At 37.4% G+C, this 20,988-nt stretch overlaps 2 protein-coding genes across 2 annotated transcripts in view; one reads left to right on the plus strand and one right to left on the minus strand.

The window, feature by feature from the left end:
- Positions 1-12,705, plus strand: part of LOC134660291 (catenin alpha) — a 120,467-nt gene extending 107,762 nt beyond the window's left edge. The window contains exons 18-24 of the mRNA XM_063516043.1: positions 467-648; positions 1,602-1,707; positions 3,692-3,826; positions 3,952-3,993; positions 5,226-5,342; positions 12,062-12,227; positions 12,507-12,705. Of these exons, the coding sequence (XP_063372113.1) occupies positions 467-648; positions 1,602-1,707; positions 3,692-3,826; positions 3,952-3,993; positions 5,226-5,342; positions 12,062-12,226 (747 nt within the window). The 3' untranslated portion in view covers position 12,227; positions 12,507-12,705. The remainder of the gene's footprint in view (positions 1-466; positions 649-1,601; positions 1,708-3,691; positions 3,827-3,951; positions 3,994-5,225; positions 5,343-12,061; positions 12,228-12,506) is intronic.
- Positions 12,706-19,128: 6,423 nt separating this feature from the next.
- On the minus strand, positions 19,129-20,823 carry LOC134660201 (PCNA-associated factor-like). The gene is made up of 5 exons (XM_063515928.1): positions 20,725-20,823; positions 20,561-20,629; positions 20,334-20,486; positions 19,737-19,856; positions 19,129-19,374 (listed from the first exon to the last, which is right to left on the minus strand). Exons 1-5 carry the CDS (start codon positions 20,756-20,758, stop codon positions 19,175-19,177), a joined length of 576 nt encoding a protein of 191 aa, XP_063371998.1. The 5' UTR covers positions 20,759-20,823; the 3' UTR covers positions 19,129-19,174.
- Positions 20,824-20,988: the final 165 nt, after the last annotated feature.

Genomic DNA, 20,988 nt, shown 5'->3' on the forward strand with positions numbered 1-20,988 from the left:
ATATTAATGTTTATTTTATTTTATTTTTATCTTGCTAATTATTTCAAAATGGTAAATTTAAAAACGATATTATAAAAGTGTAAGCCGAGCACTTTCATTTGATACCAAACTCGACCATACTTTCTTGCAAATAAAATGACCAGAATAGCAAGACACTTCACAAACAGCTTTTTGGCCTTCTAAGCTCTTCTAGCTCAATAACCCCTTGATCGAGCCTGCTCATAATTTAATGACTAAAATATAATGCCCTCAACTACACGTTTACCCAATTTCATTTAATTTAGAACAAATTTACTTAAGTTATTGTGTATCAAACTATCTTCTGACAGTTCAGCTTAAAAACATCGAAATGCCGGGACGTGCCGCTAGCCAGCCGCGTGTTCAAAGTTGAATGTAAGAACTTCGCTTCGCTTCGCTCGCTCGTTCGATAATTGAATTGAATTGATAATCTAACATGGTCTTACAGGAAGCCATGCGCAAGATGACTGAGGAGGACAAACGCAAGATCCTCCAGCAAGTGGAGCTGTTCCGTCGCGAGAAGATGACCTTCGACAACGAGGTCGGCAAGTGGGACGACGCAGGCAACGACATCATCACGCTCGCCAAGCACATGTGCATGATCATGCTCGAGATGACCGACTTCACCAGGTGAGGGCGGTGGGGATACTTGGAAAAATACTTGCGAAATACTAGGGAAAATACTTGCAAAATACTAGGGAAAGTACTTGAAAAATACTAGGGAAAATTCTTGAAAAATACTTCATAAACACTTGGTAAAATACTTGCAAAATACTAGGCGAAACATTAGGAATAATACTAGGGAAAGTACTTGCAAAATACGAGGGAAAATACTCGAATAATACTCGCTCTTTACTTAGGAAAACACTTAATAAATACTTGGTAAAATACTTGCTAAATACCAGGTAAAATACTACTATGATTCTACAGAGAATACTTGCTAAATACTAGGCCACCAATGACCATTTAGGCCACCTTTCCAGCTCCACTTTGACAGCCCAGTCCCACTTAAGCTTAGCGGTCTTGATACCTACACCTACAACTTGAGTTATGGAACGTATATTCTCATCATCTCATCTCTTCCTCGCGTTGTCCCAGCATTTTGCCACGGCTCATGGGAGTCCTGGGCCTGGGGTCCGCTTGGCAACTAATCCCAGGAATTGGCGTGGCCACTAGTTTCTACGAAAGCGACTGCCATCTGACCTTCCAACCCAGAGGGTAAACTAGGTCTTTATTGGGATCAATCCGGTTTCCTCGCGATGTTTTCCTTCACCGAAAAGCGACTGGTAAATATCAAATGATATTTCGTACATAAGTTCCGAAAAACTCTTTGGTACGAGCTTGCGAGATTGCAAGTCGCACGCTCTTACCGCTAGGCCACCAGCGCTGTTCAGAATGGAGCGAATATCCTGACATCACCTAAAGATCGGTTTTCCTAGGATAGCGGTGCCGTCATATAGCGGCCGTCTCCATAATAAATAATACGGCTAAATATGGATGTCGTAGTATTTGTATGGAGACGGCCGCTATGACGGCACCGCTTTCGGAGGAATCCAAAGCTTAACTGGCATGTTTGTTGACAGGGGCCGCGGACCTCTCAAAACCACCATGGACGTCATCAACGCCGCCAAGAAGATCTCTGAAGCCGGCACCAAGCTGGACAAACTCACGAGGGAGATAGCCGAACAGGTATATACCCTCTCACTCACTCTCGTGTTTTGTACGGATGTAGTGTATAGACTCGAGTGCTTACGTCATGGTGACGTCACTGACAGTTGTGGTCAGTCGATGTGAGACTGCGAGCAGAGCCGGTCGTGCCGCGTGATGTTTGTGTTGGCGAACCGTTGGAAATACATTATATCGTATGATTTACTGAGGTAAATGCAGTACTTTACACGGATATTTAGTGATTTAAGAATGAAAATTAATAACTCCTAGAGTTAGACCAAGAAGTCTACAGAGATTTTGGGGAATTTCATAGAAGTTCAACGTTTATAATAACACTTGCACTGCGTGTGCTATCAAAATCGTTGCAGACTTTTCTTGGTCTTACTCTATCTCAATGAACTTAGCCAAGTTTCATTAATTAGAAATATGTTCAACAAGGTTCAAGAATATACGAGGGGCGTTCAAAATATTCTCGGTATTGATATCTTACGACCTATTCTAAAATTTCTTTCGTTACTGGCCGCTAAGGTTTATTCATTGACATTAAAAAAAAGTATAATTCGAACCGAGATGGTCTTTTGTTTTTCTGCAATTGCTGAACAAACATGAACATCATGTGCGAATTGACAATGTTAACTAAATTAGAACATCGATGCGTGATAAAATTCTTGACAAAACAGGGTAAAAATCAAAAAACCATAAAAGAGGAAATGGATTGTGTTTACCGTGAGTCTGCTCCTTCTTTATCTACCATTCAAAAGTGGTCAAGCGAGTTTAAACGCGGAAGGGAGAGTATTGAAGATGACCCTAGACCTGGCCGGCCTGTAGTAGCTACTTCACAAGAAAATATTGATAAAGTGGAAAAACTTATATTGGAAGATGGTCGAGTGAAGGTAAAATCTATAGCACAAGTAACCAATCTCTCTATTGGTACCGTACATGATATTATACATGACCATCTTAATATGTCAAAAGTAAGTGCAAGATGGGTTCCGCGAATGCTGACTCGGCTTCAAAAAGACATGCGTGTAGCTTGTTGTTCCGATTTTATTGACCTGTGCGGTGAAAATCCTGATGAGGTGCTGCAAAGAATAGTTACTGGAGATGAAACCTGGGTTCATCATTATGACCCAGAGAGTAAACAAGAGTCCATGCAGTGGCACATTAAGGGTTCAGCTCATCCCAAGAAGTTCATGGTCATCCCTTCAGCTGGCAAGGTCATGGCCACGATATTTTGGGATTGTGAAGGAGTATTACTAATCGATTATAAAGAAAAAGGTGTAAATATCACAGGACAGTACTACGCTAACATTCTACGTCAATTAAAGGATGTAATTAAAGAAAAGAGGCGAGGAAAGTTAACCAAAGGTATTCTGCTTCTGCATGACAACGCCCCCGTCCATACTGCTCATATTGCCAAGGCAGCTATTGTTGAATGTGGGTTTAAAACTGTTACTCACCCACCGTATAGTCCGGACTTAGCCCCCAGCGACTTCTTTTTGCTCCCCAATCTTAAAAAGGATCTGCGTGGAAATAAATTTTCTGACGATGAAGCATTGAAGGCGGCAGTGGAGGAGCATTTTTACACGAAAGATAAAAAATATTTTTACGAGGGATTAAAAAAAATAATTGATCGATCTTTTAAGTGTATGAACATAGGGGGGGAGTATATTGAAAAATAAAAATATGAAACTTTTCGTACTTGTTTGTTTTCATTCTCATACCGAGAATATTTTGAACACCCCTCGTATGTAAGGTGTTTTTACTAGTACATATTACATATTCCTGTATTCATAATAACAAATGTCTAAACTATTATCTATCAAAGTTTCAATCGGGAGGCGATGACTAATTCTGTTTTACTTATTTGGGTGGCTACCGTTTCTTAACCCACCAACACCAACGGAGCGGCAGCTGACGTCTACGAGGGTTCATTGCATATCGCCTGTTCTATCTGTTTCGACCCGCGATCTATAGCGTATCCAATATTTGCTTTTAATTACAGTGTCCAGAATCATCAACTAAACAAGACTTGCTCGCATACCTCCAGCGCATAGCCCTGTACTGTCACCAGATTCAGATCACCAGCAAAGTGAAGGCCGATGTCCAGAACATCTCCGGAGAGCTGATCGTCAGCGGGGTGAGTACTGAGTATACCTCGCCATATAATTACAGTGTCCAGAATCATCAAAGAAAGACTTGCTCGCATACCTCCAGCGCATAGCTCTGTACTGCCACCAGATACAGATCACCAGCAAAGTGAAGGCCGATGTCCAGAACATCTCCGGAGAGCTGATCGTCAGCGGGGTGAGTACTGAGTATACCTCGCCATATAATTACAGTGTCCAGAATCATCAAAGAAAGACTTGCTCGCATACCTCCAGCGCATAGCTCTGTACTGCCACCAGATACAGATCACCAGCAAAGTGAAGGCCGATGTCCAGAACATCTCCGGAGAGCTGATCGTCAGCGGGGTGAGTACTGAGTATACCTCGACGTATAATTACAGTGCCCAGAATCATAAACGAAGCGAGACCTGCTCGCATACCTCCAGCGCATAGCCCTGTACTGCCACCAGATACAGATCACCAGCAAAGTGAAGGCCGATGTCCAGAATATCTCCGGAGAGCTGATCGTCAGCGGGGTGAGTACTGAGTATACCTCGACGAACATTGCTCACATAACAGTTTTGAATGATTCACGGTTAGTTTCACTAGACTTATATCAACCGGGATAACAATTTTTTTTTTTTAATAATAATCTTTATTTATTTACTTGAAACCTAATACAGTAAGTATTACAGCCTTATACAATTACAAAGAAAAGGAAACAAAACAAAAAAAAAACTTATAAGTATTAGGTTTGTATCAGTTTCATTTTGGATTGAGCCTCTGTTTCCTGAACTAGGACAAAGCCTGTGACTCAGGATTCAGCGATTCCTCCGAGGAAAGTGGTACAAGTAAGTGGTACAATATAAAAGGTAATCACGGTTCATATCCCGGTCGTTATAAGTCTAGTTTGCTCACATAATTTTGGAGGTGAAATATTATACTTATAGGACTTCTAATACGATACAAGTTTGCTATAAATAATATAAATATTCTAGATTATAGTCTGTAAGATTCGTGACCATACATTATGATAGCCGAAAAGTTATGGTCATGAATATATATGCAAAACTGGGCACTTTAAGTCCAGTTTCTAGAATACTGAAACTTAAATTAACTGTAGTTTGCTTACTCATATAAATAAAAGTATGTTAATGTGTGAGTGCCACAGATAAGTAATACAATATGGAACGATAAATTCGAAAAAAAATGAATAGATCGAAAAAAGCGGGCAATGTTTGAGTGTTTTACGGTACTAAAAACAGAATAAATATTTAGGTGGGTCTCCCATACAACAAACGTGATTTTTGCGTGCCCTTCGGAACCCTTCGTGCGCGAGTCCGACTCGCACTAGACCGGTTTTTCGTTTGAGCCTGCATTTGCAAATATAGTCTAATCTTTTAAACGTCCAAAAATTATATAAACCCACAGCTCGACAGCGCGACGTCCCTCATCCAAGCGGCCAAGAACCTTATGAACGCCGTGGTCCTCACGGTGAAAGCGTCCTACGTCGCTTCCACCAAGTACACCAGGCAGGGAACCATTGCTGTAAGTAGCATTTTTACCTGTTTACAAGCTTTTTACAAGCTTTTATTTACTTTCACCTGTCCCGTTGTCTGTAATCAAATCTTGCAAATAAAATTTGATCCACTTCCCGGTTTCCGATTGAGTTGAAATTTTGCATACACATGTAAGTCGGGTGACAATGCAATATTATGGTACCATCGAGCTGATCTGATGATGGAGACAGGAGGTGGCCATAGGAACTCTGTGATGAAACAACGCAACCTGATTGTGTTAGGGGTTTTTAGAATTGTCTCGATGAGTATTAGTTGTCTGTCGTAAGAAAAGTACAGTCAGCGATAAAAGCTTGTACCAAAATTTTTTGCCAAAAACTTATTATTAACTTGCAATGTACCTTTGTGTATGTTTGTGCGGGTCAAATCTTGCAAGTTAAATTTGACCCACTTCCCGAGTTCCAATGAAGCTGAATATTTGCATACATATGTAAGTCGGGTGACAATGCAATATTATGGTACCATCGAGCTGATCTGATGATGGAGACATGAGGTGGCCATAGGAACTCTGTGATCAATGAATTAGTATAAGATAAGGGTAGCCACATCACTGGGTGGGATGCCAAATTGCCATTGAAAATCACATCTGATTATGGCTAAAGGCTGATGAGCTATCCGTAAGCTCTAAAGAAAAAGAAGAAAATTATTAAACCTAATTTTAGCGTAACACGTACGAAATCAGGATGATAATTGATATAGTCTGATTGAAGTTCAAAATTTTTGCAATGCGATTTAAAAATGAAATTGAATAAAACCGATGCTTTCGACGCTTTGAATGACGCTTAAGAATGGTAAATAAGGCCCTGGCAATATATTAAATAAATAATCTTCAAACCCGCTTATTATAGTACATGACATGACAAGTGCGGAAAATAGGAAATTCGACACGAGTGGAGATAAATTAAAACACGACCGAAAGGAGTGTTTTAAATCGACACGAGTTGCGAATTACCTATTCGCACGTGTATCGTACGTTTTACAGTACATATGGCACTTTAACACATTCACTGCCCCCGACGCACGTGTGCGTCCACCGTCATACAAGTTTGTTCCTAGGCCACGCCCCCTGGCAGTGAATGCGTTAAACTTTCGACATACGCGCACGGAAAGTGCTCTTTTCTGCACTAGTTCGGGAAAGTAGCACCATATGTACTGTAAAGAACGATTTCTGCTCTTTTGACCTGTAAATGATAAGACGAGCGTACGCATAAGTTCTAATGTATTCACGCTTCCCCGCCTCCGGAACAGAACTATGTAAGTTGTAGACGCTTTACTTTACACGTATGTCCGTACATTTTGATGTCATTTTAATTTGACCCTGGGGTCTCTGACTTTCTATACTACGGCCCGTGAGTCCTGTTTTTTGGCCCGCGGAATCCTCGGGAGAGCCTATCTAAGGTCATACACACCGGTATTGACTCCCCGGTTAAATACTGAACTTGGAGACCCCAGACACCCATTTAATTCATATTTTGCATGGTACCAAAACTAAGTTTTTATTCAATTGTAATTTTTTTTCTGTCAGCAATATTATGTTTTTAAGTCAATGAAACATTAAATCACAAAATAGAAGTGTGTAAATAATAATGAATTGACAATTTAACCTACATGTTTATTTCTTTAAAGTATTTCCTTATTTTATTAATGACTTTAATTATTTGTCTTTATTGCATGTTTTACTGCATCACTGTTAAAATTAACTCCTAAAATTAAGCATAGATATATCAGCAATCGCTTACTATATTTTTGAAGTACAGTGCGACAAAAAGTAGTAGAAACATAGAGAAATATAGTAAGACAAGAGTACTGCTACTTGACAATAGATGCAGCACCGACCGGAAAGTCTTATGTTGTTGAGCATTAGACATTCACATTAGAAATTAAATGAGGGCGCCACTATCTACGTAACTGTCACATTTTAGACGTAAAATGATTAAACAGCAACAATTTAGCATAGGTTTTTTTTAGTTCCATTTATTTAATTTCTACTATTTTATGTCGCACGTAACTGTGATTTCTCCTTTTTGCACATTTGTTTAATTCAGAAAATTGTGTTAACATTAACATTAAGTAGGTAATAGAATAGAACTCAACACACACCCATTCTTCTAGTATATGTTAAATGATACATTCGTGTATCTTAGCCTGAAAAAGACTGGTTACATATGTACATACATATAATCACACCCATTTCCCGGAGGGGTAGGCAGAGACCATGGATTTCCACTTGGCACGATCCTGACATACCTCCTTCGCTTCCGTTACTTTCATAACATTCCTCATACACGCTCGCCGGTTTAGGGTGCTCTTGACCTGGCCTTTCTTCAGGATTTCCCCGATCTGATCAGAGAAAGTCCGCCCTGGTCTGCCCCTTCCAACTCCCTCTTCTACTTCTCCCTTATACACTCTCTTTGTCAGCCTTCTTTCACTCATTCTTTCCACGTGTCCAAACCATCTCAACATACTTCTCAATGTTTGTCACTAAAGTTGCTAGACAGGTGGAAATCGGCCTGTTTCGAGAAAAGTCGTCGACATCTCTTCTAAATACCTAAAATTGGTATGGATGTGTTCCTCGTGATCTCTAGAATACGAAATGACCGGTTTTAGTTTATGGAGAGGGGGACGGGTCGAAAAAAAGGGGGGCAAAGATGGCGGCCGACCATTATTGATATTTGTTCACATCTTGAGTCCTATGGGACCGATCGGTTCGTGTGAGGTGTCGTTTGAAAGAGTATTAAACGTGCTATTATTGTTTCATAATAACCGTAGTCATAACTGTAGTCGTTTACAAAATATTTTAAAATATTTGATTTTATACCGTGCATGGATGGCATAAGTACTGATTAAATATGCGCCTAACTCAATAAATTACAACAATACCGCAATTATTTTATTACAAAATATACGAGACATTTTATTAGCTTACCAAAAACATAAGTTTTATTGGCGTATGATATTATATAACCAATTAATAACGAATTTTGTTCAGCATGGGTCACTACGCACCGTCACGTAAATGGCGGGCGACCGACGTAAACTTTTCATTATTTCTCGGGTTCTATTTTATTGATCAATTGCTGATAGGTACCATTTGAAAGGTTATTAAACGTACAATAAATGGTTTCTAATAGCCGTAGTCATAACTTTAGTAATTTACAAAATATTTTAAAATATTTGATTTTTTTACCGTGCATGGATGGCATAAGTACTGATAAAATATGCGTCTAACTCAATAAATTATAACTTTTCTCCAATAATATTCTTACAAAATGTACGTGAAATTTCATTAGCTTTCCAAAAATATAAGTTTTATTGGTGTATGATATTATATAACCAAGTAATTACGAATTCTGTTCAACATGGGTCACTAAGCGCCGTCACGTAAATGGCAGGAGATCGGCGTGAACTTTTCATTATTTCTCGGGTTTTATTTTATTGATCAGTTCGTGATAGATACCATTTGAAAGAATATTAAACGTACTATAATTGGTTTTCAATAACTGTAGTCATAACTTTAGTCATTTTCAAAATAATTGAAAACATGATTTTTTACCGTGCATGCACATAAGTACTGCTAAAACATGGTTCTAACTTAATAAATTATAACTTTATCGCAATTAATGTATTTACAAAATATACGAGACATTTCATTATCTTTCCAAAAACATAAGATTTATTGGTATAAGATATTATATAACCAAGTAATAATGAATTTTGTTCAGCATGGGTCACTGCGCACCGTCATATAAATCCCAACAAACAATTAGGCGACACTTAGCACCTATTTTCTTACCTAAAGACAGCCTGGCTCTAGAATAGCTACATCTATAGTCTTAGTTTACAGTTTACAGGCTCTGGTGAGATAAAAGTGTTTAAAAGGTTCATCTAAAGATTTAAGATCTACAGTAGCTGTTTTGGGCGCTATATTGCATGTTAAGCTGCTAGTATTTATAGCTCAAAGTGAATTGAACAACCTTAACATCTATATGAGTAATAATCTGCAATTTGCACTTAAGGTTCTAAACGTGTGATAAAGCCTTCTACTTATAGCTTTTTATATCGCAATCGCTACTTAACTCTCTTGTATGACTTACAGTCGAACAGAGAAGTTATGAGTCGCTATTATAGATCTAAGATCATGTAGTTACAGACGAGCGTTATTTAAATACCGTAGTACATCTTATAACTGTCAATAGAGTCATACTTACAAGCTAAAACTACAATGCCAAACGCCAATGAATCAATAGGTAAGCAAAAACTATAAATTAGACCGTAAAATAAAATAGTAAATAAATATAATATAGATAGTTTACTCAATATTGACCTTATCTTACTATTACTATACTTAAAACCGGACTTCACGGATAGTTATTATGTGGACATACGCTGCTACTCAAATAGTAGTCACTTATTTTGCATCCTGGAGCGTGCGGCGACAAATATCTCTTTAACGCCACAAGCCTCAGATCTCACTAAAAAGGTGATTTTAAATTATTAACTACGGAGTGGGTTTGAAAACGTTTTACGTGTAGACGCGTGAGTCAAATAACAACACAGATGTTAAGTACTTCATATGCAGTGGTTTTGCAATCATGAAAGCTACGAACTTAACGATGTTATGAACCTAGAACTGGGCTTTTGACAAAAGAGTCAAACTATACTTAAGTTTCCTGTGATAAAAAAACAAAACAAACAAACCATCATTTATATCGATATTTTATCATTTTGGATACCTACATTATAAAATGTACTGTCAAACAATAATAGAATGCTGCTGGTCTACCAGGCGCTCGCCGCGCCGTGTGTTTGCTTGCTTGGCGAAATTGGTCCTGGCATACCTACATATATGTTTATAGTTGTACGGTAACTAAACAATATTTTTGGAAAGTTAATAAATAGTTTGCTGATTTTACTCTAAAAATTTCACGCTATATTTACTACATTATCTCTTTCTCAAATTATTTCAGTCACTAAGCAAACCTCTAAGGTAAAAATTAAACATTTTCTTTAATATTTTTAAAATGGTTATTTTGGGCCTCAGATTTCAAACAATCGAGTATTCACAGAAAATTTAATATGCTTGCAAATGGTATCCACCATGTATCAGAAAAATAGAACCTGAAATATAATGAAAACTCAACGATGGCCGGGCTCCATTTACGTGACGGTGCACAGTACCCATGCTGAACAAAATTCATGATTACTTAGTTATACAACATTATAAAGCAATAAAACTTATATTTTTGGATAGCTCATAAAATTTCCCGTATATTTTGAAAATATTTATTGCGGTAATGTTATAATCTATTGAGTTAGAAGCATGTTTTACCAGTACTTATGTCCATGCACGGTAAAAATCATATATTTTCAATTATTTTGTAAATGACTACAGTTATGACTACGGTTATTAGAAACCAATTATTGTACATTTAACATTCTTTCTAATGGTATCCATCACCAATTGATCAGTAAAATAGAACCCGAGAAACAATGAACAGTTGAGGTCGGTCGCCCGCCATTTACGTGACGGTGCGTAGTGACCCATGCTGAACAAAATTCATCATTACATGGTTATATAATACCATACACCAATAAACCTTATGTTTTTAGAAAGCTAATGAAATTTCTCGTATATTTTGTAATAACAATAATTGCGGTAAAGTTATAATTTATTGAGTTAGACGCATGTTTTGTCAGTACTTATGCCATCCATGCACGGTAAAAAATCATATATTTTAAAATATTTTCTAAACGACTACAGTTATGACTACAGTTATTATGAAGCAATAATAGCACGTTTAATACTCTTTCAAACGACACCTGAAACGAACCGATCGGTCCCATAGGACACAAGATGTGAACAAATATCAATGCTGGTCGGCCGCCCACATTCCCCCCCTTTTTATCGACACGTCCCCCTCTCCATAAACTAAAACCGGTCAATTCGTATTCTAGAGACCACGAGGAACACATCCATACCAGTTTTAGGTATTTAGAAGAGATGTCTACGAAAATCGTGAAGGAGACGACTTGTGTTTAATTTAACGCCAGACTATGCCGTCAATAGAACTTGCGAACTATGTAAACAAACAATGTAACTTTGTTTTGAGACTGTTTCTCCTTGAATTTTCACACTACCCCATCAAACACAATTCACACTATTGAAACGGTCCGTTCCGTAAAATACATAAATATATAACTGTATCTTGGATATTTGATTAAAAGTTTAAAATTGTTTCATAAGTTAGGTTATTAGGACCTTACCTGATGGAATGACGTTTTTGTTTCTTTTAAATCCTACAATTGTCTATGATGGGTAGTGTTGTGACTAAAGTTTGTGATATAACCCCGCTACACACTACCCAACTCACGCTCTGTACCTACCGCCGCGGTTGTAAAATACATCATTCTTAAGTACCAATTTGTCTTCTGATCGTGATTAAACAAGTTAAAAATAAGTAACTACTTGTTTTTTAATTTTGGTATTTTATTATTCGATATGGTTTGACATTAGTAAAGTAGTAAGTAAGAGTCTTGCCCATCACTAGTAAATTCATCATTCAGAGACAATTTCAATATGGCGGTTTGTTTACATAGTTCGCAAGTTCTAATGACGGCTACTTTACACCTCCGACTGAAAAGACCGGTTATTTAGTAACACAACCCTATTCTAATGAGTCAACCTTCCAGTCCCCGATAGTGGTGTGGCGCATGAAGGCGCCCGAAAAGAAGCCTCTGGTACGGCCAGAGAAGCCCGAGGAGGTGCGCGCCAAGGTGCGCCGCGGCTCACAGAAGAAGCAGCCCAGCCCCGTGCACGCGCTCGCAGAGTTCCAGTCCCCCGCCGACAGCGTCTAGTGTGAGTACCTGTACCTATGTCCTCCTACCTCCCAGAGGCCTTTATGAAGGACAATTCCAACAATTGTTTTTACTCTTAAATACATACAGGAACAAACAAGATTGCCCTTCAAACGCACTTTTACAGCATGAGGTTCTTAATCAGGAACATTAAGGCAACTAAAGGGGCCCACTGATTAACAGTCTGCCGGTCAGTTGCTGAGCTCCTCTATATTTTTTTTAGTTTTTTTGGTCTTCAAAAATTCCTACCTAATCTAATTTCGGTTCGTCTCTATTCTAGATGGAAAAGCTGATTACCACCACGCATCGGCATCACGAGGTAGAAAATTATAAGCATTTGTTCAACATTAAGCTCATATTTATATTCCAAAAGTGTGATTTTTTTATGTATTGGAAAGATATTTTTTTATAATTTCTATTCAAATTATTTAATCTTATTTCGATGAGAAATATGTAATCACATACCGTATGACTTTTATATAAGTATCTAAGACCACAGATAGCCAATGCGAATATAATATAAACCGATTTGCTATATTAAATAATCTAGATTATTCTAGATAGTAGATTGCAAGCTCAATCTGAAAATATCGAAAATGATACTTGTTTTAACAGTATTATTTGACAATAATATGACTTATTTACTATTCATACTATACTTTTATGTAATAGGCATCGGCTATCTGTGTTCGAATCAATAAAAAATAAAAATACAAAAAATTCAGGACTTTAACATTAGGTTAAAAGGTTAAATTGTATTAAAATTAAAGTTTTCAATCCGATTAATTTTGTATTAAGCAGAGGCGTCTACTAACGATACCAGAGGAAAATAAATACTGCATCAGGCGTGACTCGAACCCGCGACTTCGGGATAAAAGTCAGCTTTCCCAACTAAGCTATCGAGACGCGCCCAAAGCACAGTACTTTTGTGTTTCTCTTTTTTTGCCTACGTTTACATATGCATCTGGTTACATATTTCTCATTCTTTAGTTTAAGTATGATTTGCGTTTTGCTGTAACTGATACAAGGAAGCTATCAATGATTGTGTGACGCCTAATCGTACAATAAGGCAGCCAAATTTTAGGTCAAGTAGAATTTTGTATTCCGTAGGTAAATTATACTTTACACTGTTATAATGAAAACAACAAATTTTGAGCCAATTGAGGCCAATTTGGGACACAAATTTTTTGATTTTTCAATAGGGAATATTACCCAAACTCTGCGTAAGGTTTTAAGAGGGACCCAGGAGACTGTAACCATGGCAACGGATGAAAAGCAAAAACGTTTTATTAAAACTGAAAATGGGACAGTATATGTACATTGAAATTTTCAAACAGCAGTGACCTGTTTTTAATGCTCTAACGTGTAGTTTGTTTTAACGGTGTAAAGTTTATAGCATACTTAATATTATAACTATAACTATGAATTAACGAATGTAACGAAAAGTATTATAAAGTTTTATATTAAGGTCGTAAGAAAGAGCTGTTCGTTTAATTGTTATGACAATTTATTTATATTTTATGGTTAAGTTACTTAAGCAATGTGACTATTAACATTTTATTCACGGCGACGGGACTCAATCGCGTAAAATGAAGTCTTAAATTTACCTCTAACGTTATTCGCGGGCCTAAAAGATGTTGATGTCAACTTTAGCCAGTGTTCTCCGAGACCACGGGGACCACGCCGTCCTCGAATCGTCGGAGGTAAATTTAAAACTTAATTTTACGCGGTCATCTAACTCCTATCGTTTTACTAGCTAAGAGGTCTGTGAGTGTGACCAAAAGTATTTATTTTTCTTCTCAACCAGCAAGAAAACGGTTAATTATTAAATTACCTTGTAATTTCCGTTCTATTAAGAACGGAAATCAAAAGATCATACGTCTATTAACCGGCGAACACACGCTATCCATCGCATTAACGACTTACATTGACAGCTGGTGTAGATGGCGCAGTACGACTCCGTAACTCTGGTTTTCAAGTTGACTTGCGACAATCCAGATACACACAATCCACAAAAGATGGCGCAGTACAGCGCCATCTATTTCAGCTGACAAACTAGGGGCACGATATTTTCTGACTCTAAAATCTACAATAATGTAGATGGAAAGAGACAGACTATACCTATCTATAAAGCTTATAACACATTTTTTTTCTTGAGATTTTAATTGACAATACTCTAATAATAATGCTACATATATAAGTAGTGATATAATCATTTATTGTTTAGTTTTAAGAGCAGCTCTCAAAATTCACTATCAGAACTTAGATATAAGTATGTATTATTAAGAAATACTTAGCAATACTTTATATAGTTTATTTTGATCGTGTACTTTATGTAACCGCTTATTATTTTATATATTTTAAAGTACATTTTTAACCTTTTTTTAAAGAAAAACATATGTGGTTAAAATCAGTACTTACCAGGAGACTAAATAATTGAATGTCTATTTTTATTTTATTTAAATTTAATATTCAATTAGAAATTCATATCAAAATGTCCCAAAAACCTTATATAATTCAAAAATCTTATGATATAATTTACAAAAAGGTTAAATTTGTACATTAATCAATAGTGTGTTATTTTTATTCAAAAGACGTCCGAATATAGAACCGAAATGATACTTTTTTGCCGTTTTTTTACTTGTTTCCATAGTGTAAGGCCTGAGTGGCCGCTCTTGTTGAGCGTGCAGCGGGGCGGGGCGTGCGGCGTGCATGTTAAACAAATGCGCACGTATAGGAGCGGCCTTAGTGCACGCTGCGCACATCACAAGTGAGCCCACAGCCACGCTGCACGCGTCGCCGAACGAGCGTCCACTCACGCCTTACACTTAGATTTATTCACTCACAATTTATTATGAAAACAGTATTAAATATGTATTCTTGCCACATACAACACAAATATATCTATCGGACGTCATCATAAATATTGTGATTATTTAAAGTACTTTAAAAATAAATTATTATCACTGTTAGATATAAACAACTATACTCTGTACTTTATCCCAAAAAACAAGTGCATGCGAGTTTTGAACTAATGGCTCTGTGGGCTGATTTATGGACCTGCTTACATGACATTGATACTGTCAGTGACTCGTGGTAAGGGTACTGAAATGCTTCCTAAGCTCGAGCATAGAGAAAAAAATACATAGAGTGCTCACTCCATACATCAGTTTTAGTACCAAAAAGACTATTAGCATCTAGCATCGAGTAGCGGAACTATCACTACTGCTACATCTATTGTCAAGTAGCAGTACTGATAGTTCCGCTACTCGATGCTAGATGTAGACACTGAAATTAATAGTCTGAACTGATGTATGGAGTGAGCAATCTTGTCTTACTATATTTCTCTATGGCTCGAGCTTTACTTTTCCTTTGGTCAATAAGCACATGGTTATTTTTCGATTTAAACCAACTTCACAAGTGTTTATTATCCATTATTAAGTGTACCTATTGCCGCCTGTTTGTATTTTTTTAGGGTTCCGTACCCAAAGGGTAAAAACGGGACCCTATTACTAAGACTCCGCCGTCCGTCCGTCTGTCACCAGGCTGTATCTCACGAACCGTGATAGCTAGACAGTTGAAATTTTCACAGATGATGTATTTCTGTTGCCGCTATAACAACAAATACTAAAAACAGAATAAAATAAAGATTTAAGTGGGGCTCCCATACAACAAACGTGATTTTTGACCGAAGTTAAGCAACGTCGGGCGGGGTCAGTACTTGGATGGGTGACAGTTTTTTTGCTTGTTTTGCTCTATTTTTTGTTGATGGTGCGGAACCCTCCGTGCGCGAGTCCGACTCGCACTTGGCCGGTTTTTTTTATGGTATAGTAGGAGGCAAACGAGTATACGAAAACCTGATGGTAAGCGACAAGAACAACACTTTTTTTTAGGTTTGAGATATTTATTGTTCACATAAGTCTGTGAACAATAAATATCAACAAATACATCGGATCAAAACTCGCATGTATACTTAAAGGCTAATGCACATGGCGCGAGTTTCTCGTAAGATTTGTGGGTGTGAAATCGTATCACATTATTGTACACTATTATCTTAGAAAGCTTCGTGCGAGAAATTAAAGTTATGGCTAAAATCGCCTAAGAATAATCGCTCTTCGGGCATTGAACTATTATTACTAACGTATAGAACCGGCACAGAGAACCAGCATTTTGCGCCATGAGTTGTTGTTGTTTTGACAACAAACCATGGAAGCGTCAGTCTCGCGACCTAAACGCGTAAGCGCCATGAATTTTACGGCGCTTACGACGTTTTGGTCGCGTGGTACAGGTGATTGCGACAATTTCATTGTTTGGTATGTCGTCTCTATAGTAATAATAACTCGATGTTTTCGGGGTGATAATACTGATAATGGTGATATCTAATCATATGTATATTTTACATGCTGAGCTGCGGTGGTAGCACGGTCGCATTTTTATCGCTTGTCACCACGCCTGTCACGTTCTAACAAGTTTATAAGTGCGAAAGTGACGGGCATAGTGACAGGCGATAAAAATGGAATCTTGCTCTGATATATTTCCCGAGTTATAATTTTATATTCAAAGTGAGAAACTCGTGTCTTGTGCGTGGTCCTTAGTGTTTTGACAGCAATATACCTACATGTCACTAAATATAATCACATTAAGGCAACTGTCTCAGCGGCGGTGATCAAAGAACTAGATGATATTACTTTTGAAAAGTCAAATTCGGGAGCCCACTGCGGCGTTTGACTAACTTATGTTTAGAGTTAGACCAGGCTAAGTTGGCAGAGATTTTGATACCACAGACTGCGCAAGTGTTATTTTAACGTCATAATTACAGACGTTTGACTTTTAACACATTCAGTGCCGAAAACTGGATTATCGGGAATTTTATGATTTCGTTCCCAGGCCGGACGACCCGATAGTCGGGATCGTGGCACTACAGCTTTATATGACGAAATTCTTGTGGACTGGCGCGGATGTCTTGTGTGGCTGGGTGGCAATTAATGTGTTAAAATAACACGTAAGTCGGGGCTATCAAAATCGCTGCCAACTTAGCTTTTTCTAACTCTAGCCTCTTATTGAAACGAGGATTTCCCACAGCGGCACACGCAAGATACGCACTAAGACGACAGTTCTGCTGACTGTACATTTTGTATGAACTTTCAATGTTAATTCAGTTAATTGTCTTTCCCACTTGCGAAGCATCTTTCAAACGCATTTTTGACGCGAGGCAAAATCGATTAAGCATACAGCCACGATTGAAAATAGTACAGTCAGCAGCAGAAGTTGCTAAGCGGGCGAGATGTTCAAAATGACCTTGACACGCGCTTATTATCTTAACAATAACGTCGCGTCAAGATCATTTTGAACACCTCGCCCGCTTAGCAACTTCTGCTGCTGACTGTACCTAATAATAAACAAGTTTAATTAAACTCCCAATAGTATATTTCACATTTAAATTCAGTTAATATTATAACACCTTACCGAGCAAGTGCCATAATATTCTAGTTGTTCCTTAGAACTGTTTCTCATTGTCTGTACCTGTTGCAAAAACAGTACAGTCAACAACATATCCAAAATAATTTCTATAAAGAAATTACTTGATTTCGATATTTCATTGGAATATCAGATTCCACGTTGTTGCTGCTGAGACAGGGGCCTAATAAAATAAGTAATGCATTAAAATATAAATAGTGTTAACGTTTTACCCGACATTTTGTAAGGTTTTGCAGTTTTTACCATTTTTCTACAACATTTTACGATTGAATTAGTAGTACAATAAAATATGTAATCTTAAGTGTGGTTTTATTTGAAAAATCTTCTAACCCTACTGCACAGGGACCATGCGCGTTGGAGGGTCTGCCATCTTGTGGCCTGAATCGGAAACATAAACATGTAGTGCCAAAGTGCTGCCATCTACCATTCTCGTACGTTTTCTTGTGCATAGTACTGCCATCGACTGCCCTTCATGCAGCCCTTTGTACAGTATAAAACGCGATTCCAACGTACACAACGCTGGTTGTAATACTTGTAATGTATGGTACTGTATGTAAGCTGTCACATCACTTGCGTTGCATGCCTAGAGCTGAAGAAATGCTGCACTATGTTCTAGTGTGGTTTAACCTTTATCTTGGTTACAAATAAAACTACATATACTGGAAGTTCATAAATCTTATTTCGTACATTTCAGTCCATATGTGAAGCAATTTAATAATAGTTTCTTATAATAATCAAACACTTAAAATAACGGTAACTAAATCTAATTTTATTTTAGTACTAAAGTAAAAAAAAATGCTATAACCCATGTAAGTAATGGAGTTTAAATTAAACTTAGTCTAGGCTCTTATATAAACACTAGCTTTTGCCCGCGACTTCGTCTGCGTGGAATTAGTCCGTTAGAGTAATTATAGCGCCTGTATAAAACTAATGGCAATAATTTGGAGTAACAAATTAACAGGCGTTTCATTAATTTTCTCATTTCCACCCTCTTTAGGGGTGGCTTCCGACATAAAACTATCCTATGTCCTTCCCGGGACTCAAACTATCTCTATGCCAAATTTAAACTAAGTTCGTTCAGCAGTTTAAGCGTGAAGAGGTAACAGACAGACAGAAAGACACACTTCCGCATTTATAATATTAGTATGGATGTACAGTCGATCCTTAAAAAATGTCAAGAATGACGTTGGCGTATGCGTGACATTTTCGGATGGCGGAATGGTGGTCAAAATTTTAGTAGGTACTATTATGATTATTAGGTACTTTATATTAAAAATGGTCAATAGGTAATATAATATATATTTTATTATTTCAATAATATATATATTTTATTGTGTCAAATTTCATCTGAATTTTATAATAATTATAATAAAAGTGTGATATGAGCGAAAGCTTGAAATAATGATTTTATTTAATATTGTATTATATTTTGTACTGCACCAGTCAGATTTTTTAAACATAACTATCCTATCAATTAACTTTAATCCTTTTACTAGCATGTTCCGACTCCTCCCCAAAAGAGATTTCTTCCAGTTCCCGTTTCGCTGAGTTTCGTCTCTCAACGTTTCTGTCGATGTTCTCTTTGCCCATAGTCCCCTTAGTTTTCTTGCCCGTACCCTTACCCTTTGGCCCTTTGGGGTAATATTCCTCTATTCTGTGGCTGTCTTCCCCTGGAACAATGGAGCAAATACGCCATTATTGAATTATTTATATGGGCATTTTCACTTAAGTGTACCATTTACTTTTTTTCATAAGTATAAAGAAAAAGTGAAGTCTGGGAAAATTTCAGCTGTCTTGCTATCATTAATGTAATTAAAAAAAACTTATGTACTCAACAAATATATATTTTAACCGCAATGTAAACTAACAGAATATGGGCTGACAGACCAAAATAAGGACTATTAATTTACCCTTTGGGTGTGGAATGGAACCCTAAAAAAAGATAGCATCCCCATAAAAAAGGGCATACACCTAATATGTATGATAAGCACAAATCTTTCTGTGAGAGTAATGAATCCTATGCTTTATTTACCTGTTAAGGGCTCCAACTCAATAGTTTCATCCAATTCTTTGTTTTTCGGTTTCTCCTCAACCTTCTGTTCCTCATCTGACTCTACAGTTGGTTTCTGAGCCTCCGGTTTAGAGCTTGATGCTTAAAAGGCAGAAATAATTCATGCTTTTAAATATACAAGAACTAGCGACCAACCCTGGCTTCCCACACGTAAACTATAACAAATTAGGACGGGTGACCCTAGGGCTGGCTCATTCCTAGGTCAAAGAATAGGCATAGCCATCCAGCGGGGCAATATAGCCAGTCTCATGGGGACCCTTCCGCAGGGCACAGACTTCGGGGACCTTTCATAGATGGGTATTTTTATTTTGTTAAATTTTAATTATTTTAATGTTAGTATAGTTTTATATAGTTTGGTCCATTTTAATGATTTAATTTTAAACATAAAAGTCTTACTCTGATAAAAAAAAAAACAAATCATACACCTAAAGCTTCCTCAAGAAACACTCTATTGATGGGTTAATACCGCATGAAAACCCAAGCTGCAGTTTACCAACCCCTGCAGTAGGGTATTTATCACAAAAAGATTTATTTAAATAGTTTTACTAATATGCATACCTTCAACACCTTCATCCTCATTATCAGTGCCCCGAGCAGGTTCTTTGCATATGAAGAAATTAGTGATGGGTTTCTGCCACTTGGGGGTCTCCCGTGGACACACCGAGTTGCCACCACCGCCGCCGCCGCTGCGTGCCGCCCGCTCACTGCTGCCTGCACAATAATACTATATCAGTAACGGGTAACCTAAAACTTCAATATTTGTAAATAAACAAATTTGGATTCACCTGAAGTCCCTGACGAGCTAGCGGGTATTGCTACGCTACATCTTGCTTTACTACTTTTTCCGGACGCCACTAAAACAATACAGATTACATTGTAGGCATCACAAGATAATTATTAAGAAAATTTGTCGAAACTACAAGGGAAAGGGACAATAAGCAGTGTTTACCTTTGGCACCGGCAGATGCTTTTGTTCTCGCCATGTTTCAACCAAGAGTAGGAAATAAGATAGAAAAGTAATATAGAAAACACTAAATAACTTTTACAATATAAACAAAGTATCAATCTATTAAATTCTACAATAATAAAAAAAGTTTATGCCATATTTGTCTATTTGACAATACGTGACATTAGAAAAGGCGCCAAAAGCCATTAAAGCCATGTTTGAGATCATTTTTTAAACACGTCCAACTACATTGTCCAATTAGCATAC

Source organism: Cydia amplana, chromosome 26 (assembly GCF_948474715.1).
Source record: "Cydia amplana chromosome 26, ilCydAmpl1.1, whole genome shotgun sequence".
NCBI classification, from domain to species: Eukaryota; Metazoa; Arthropoda; class Insecta; order Lepidoptera; family Tortricidae; genus Cydia; species Cydia amplana.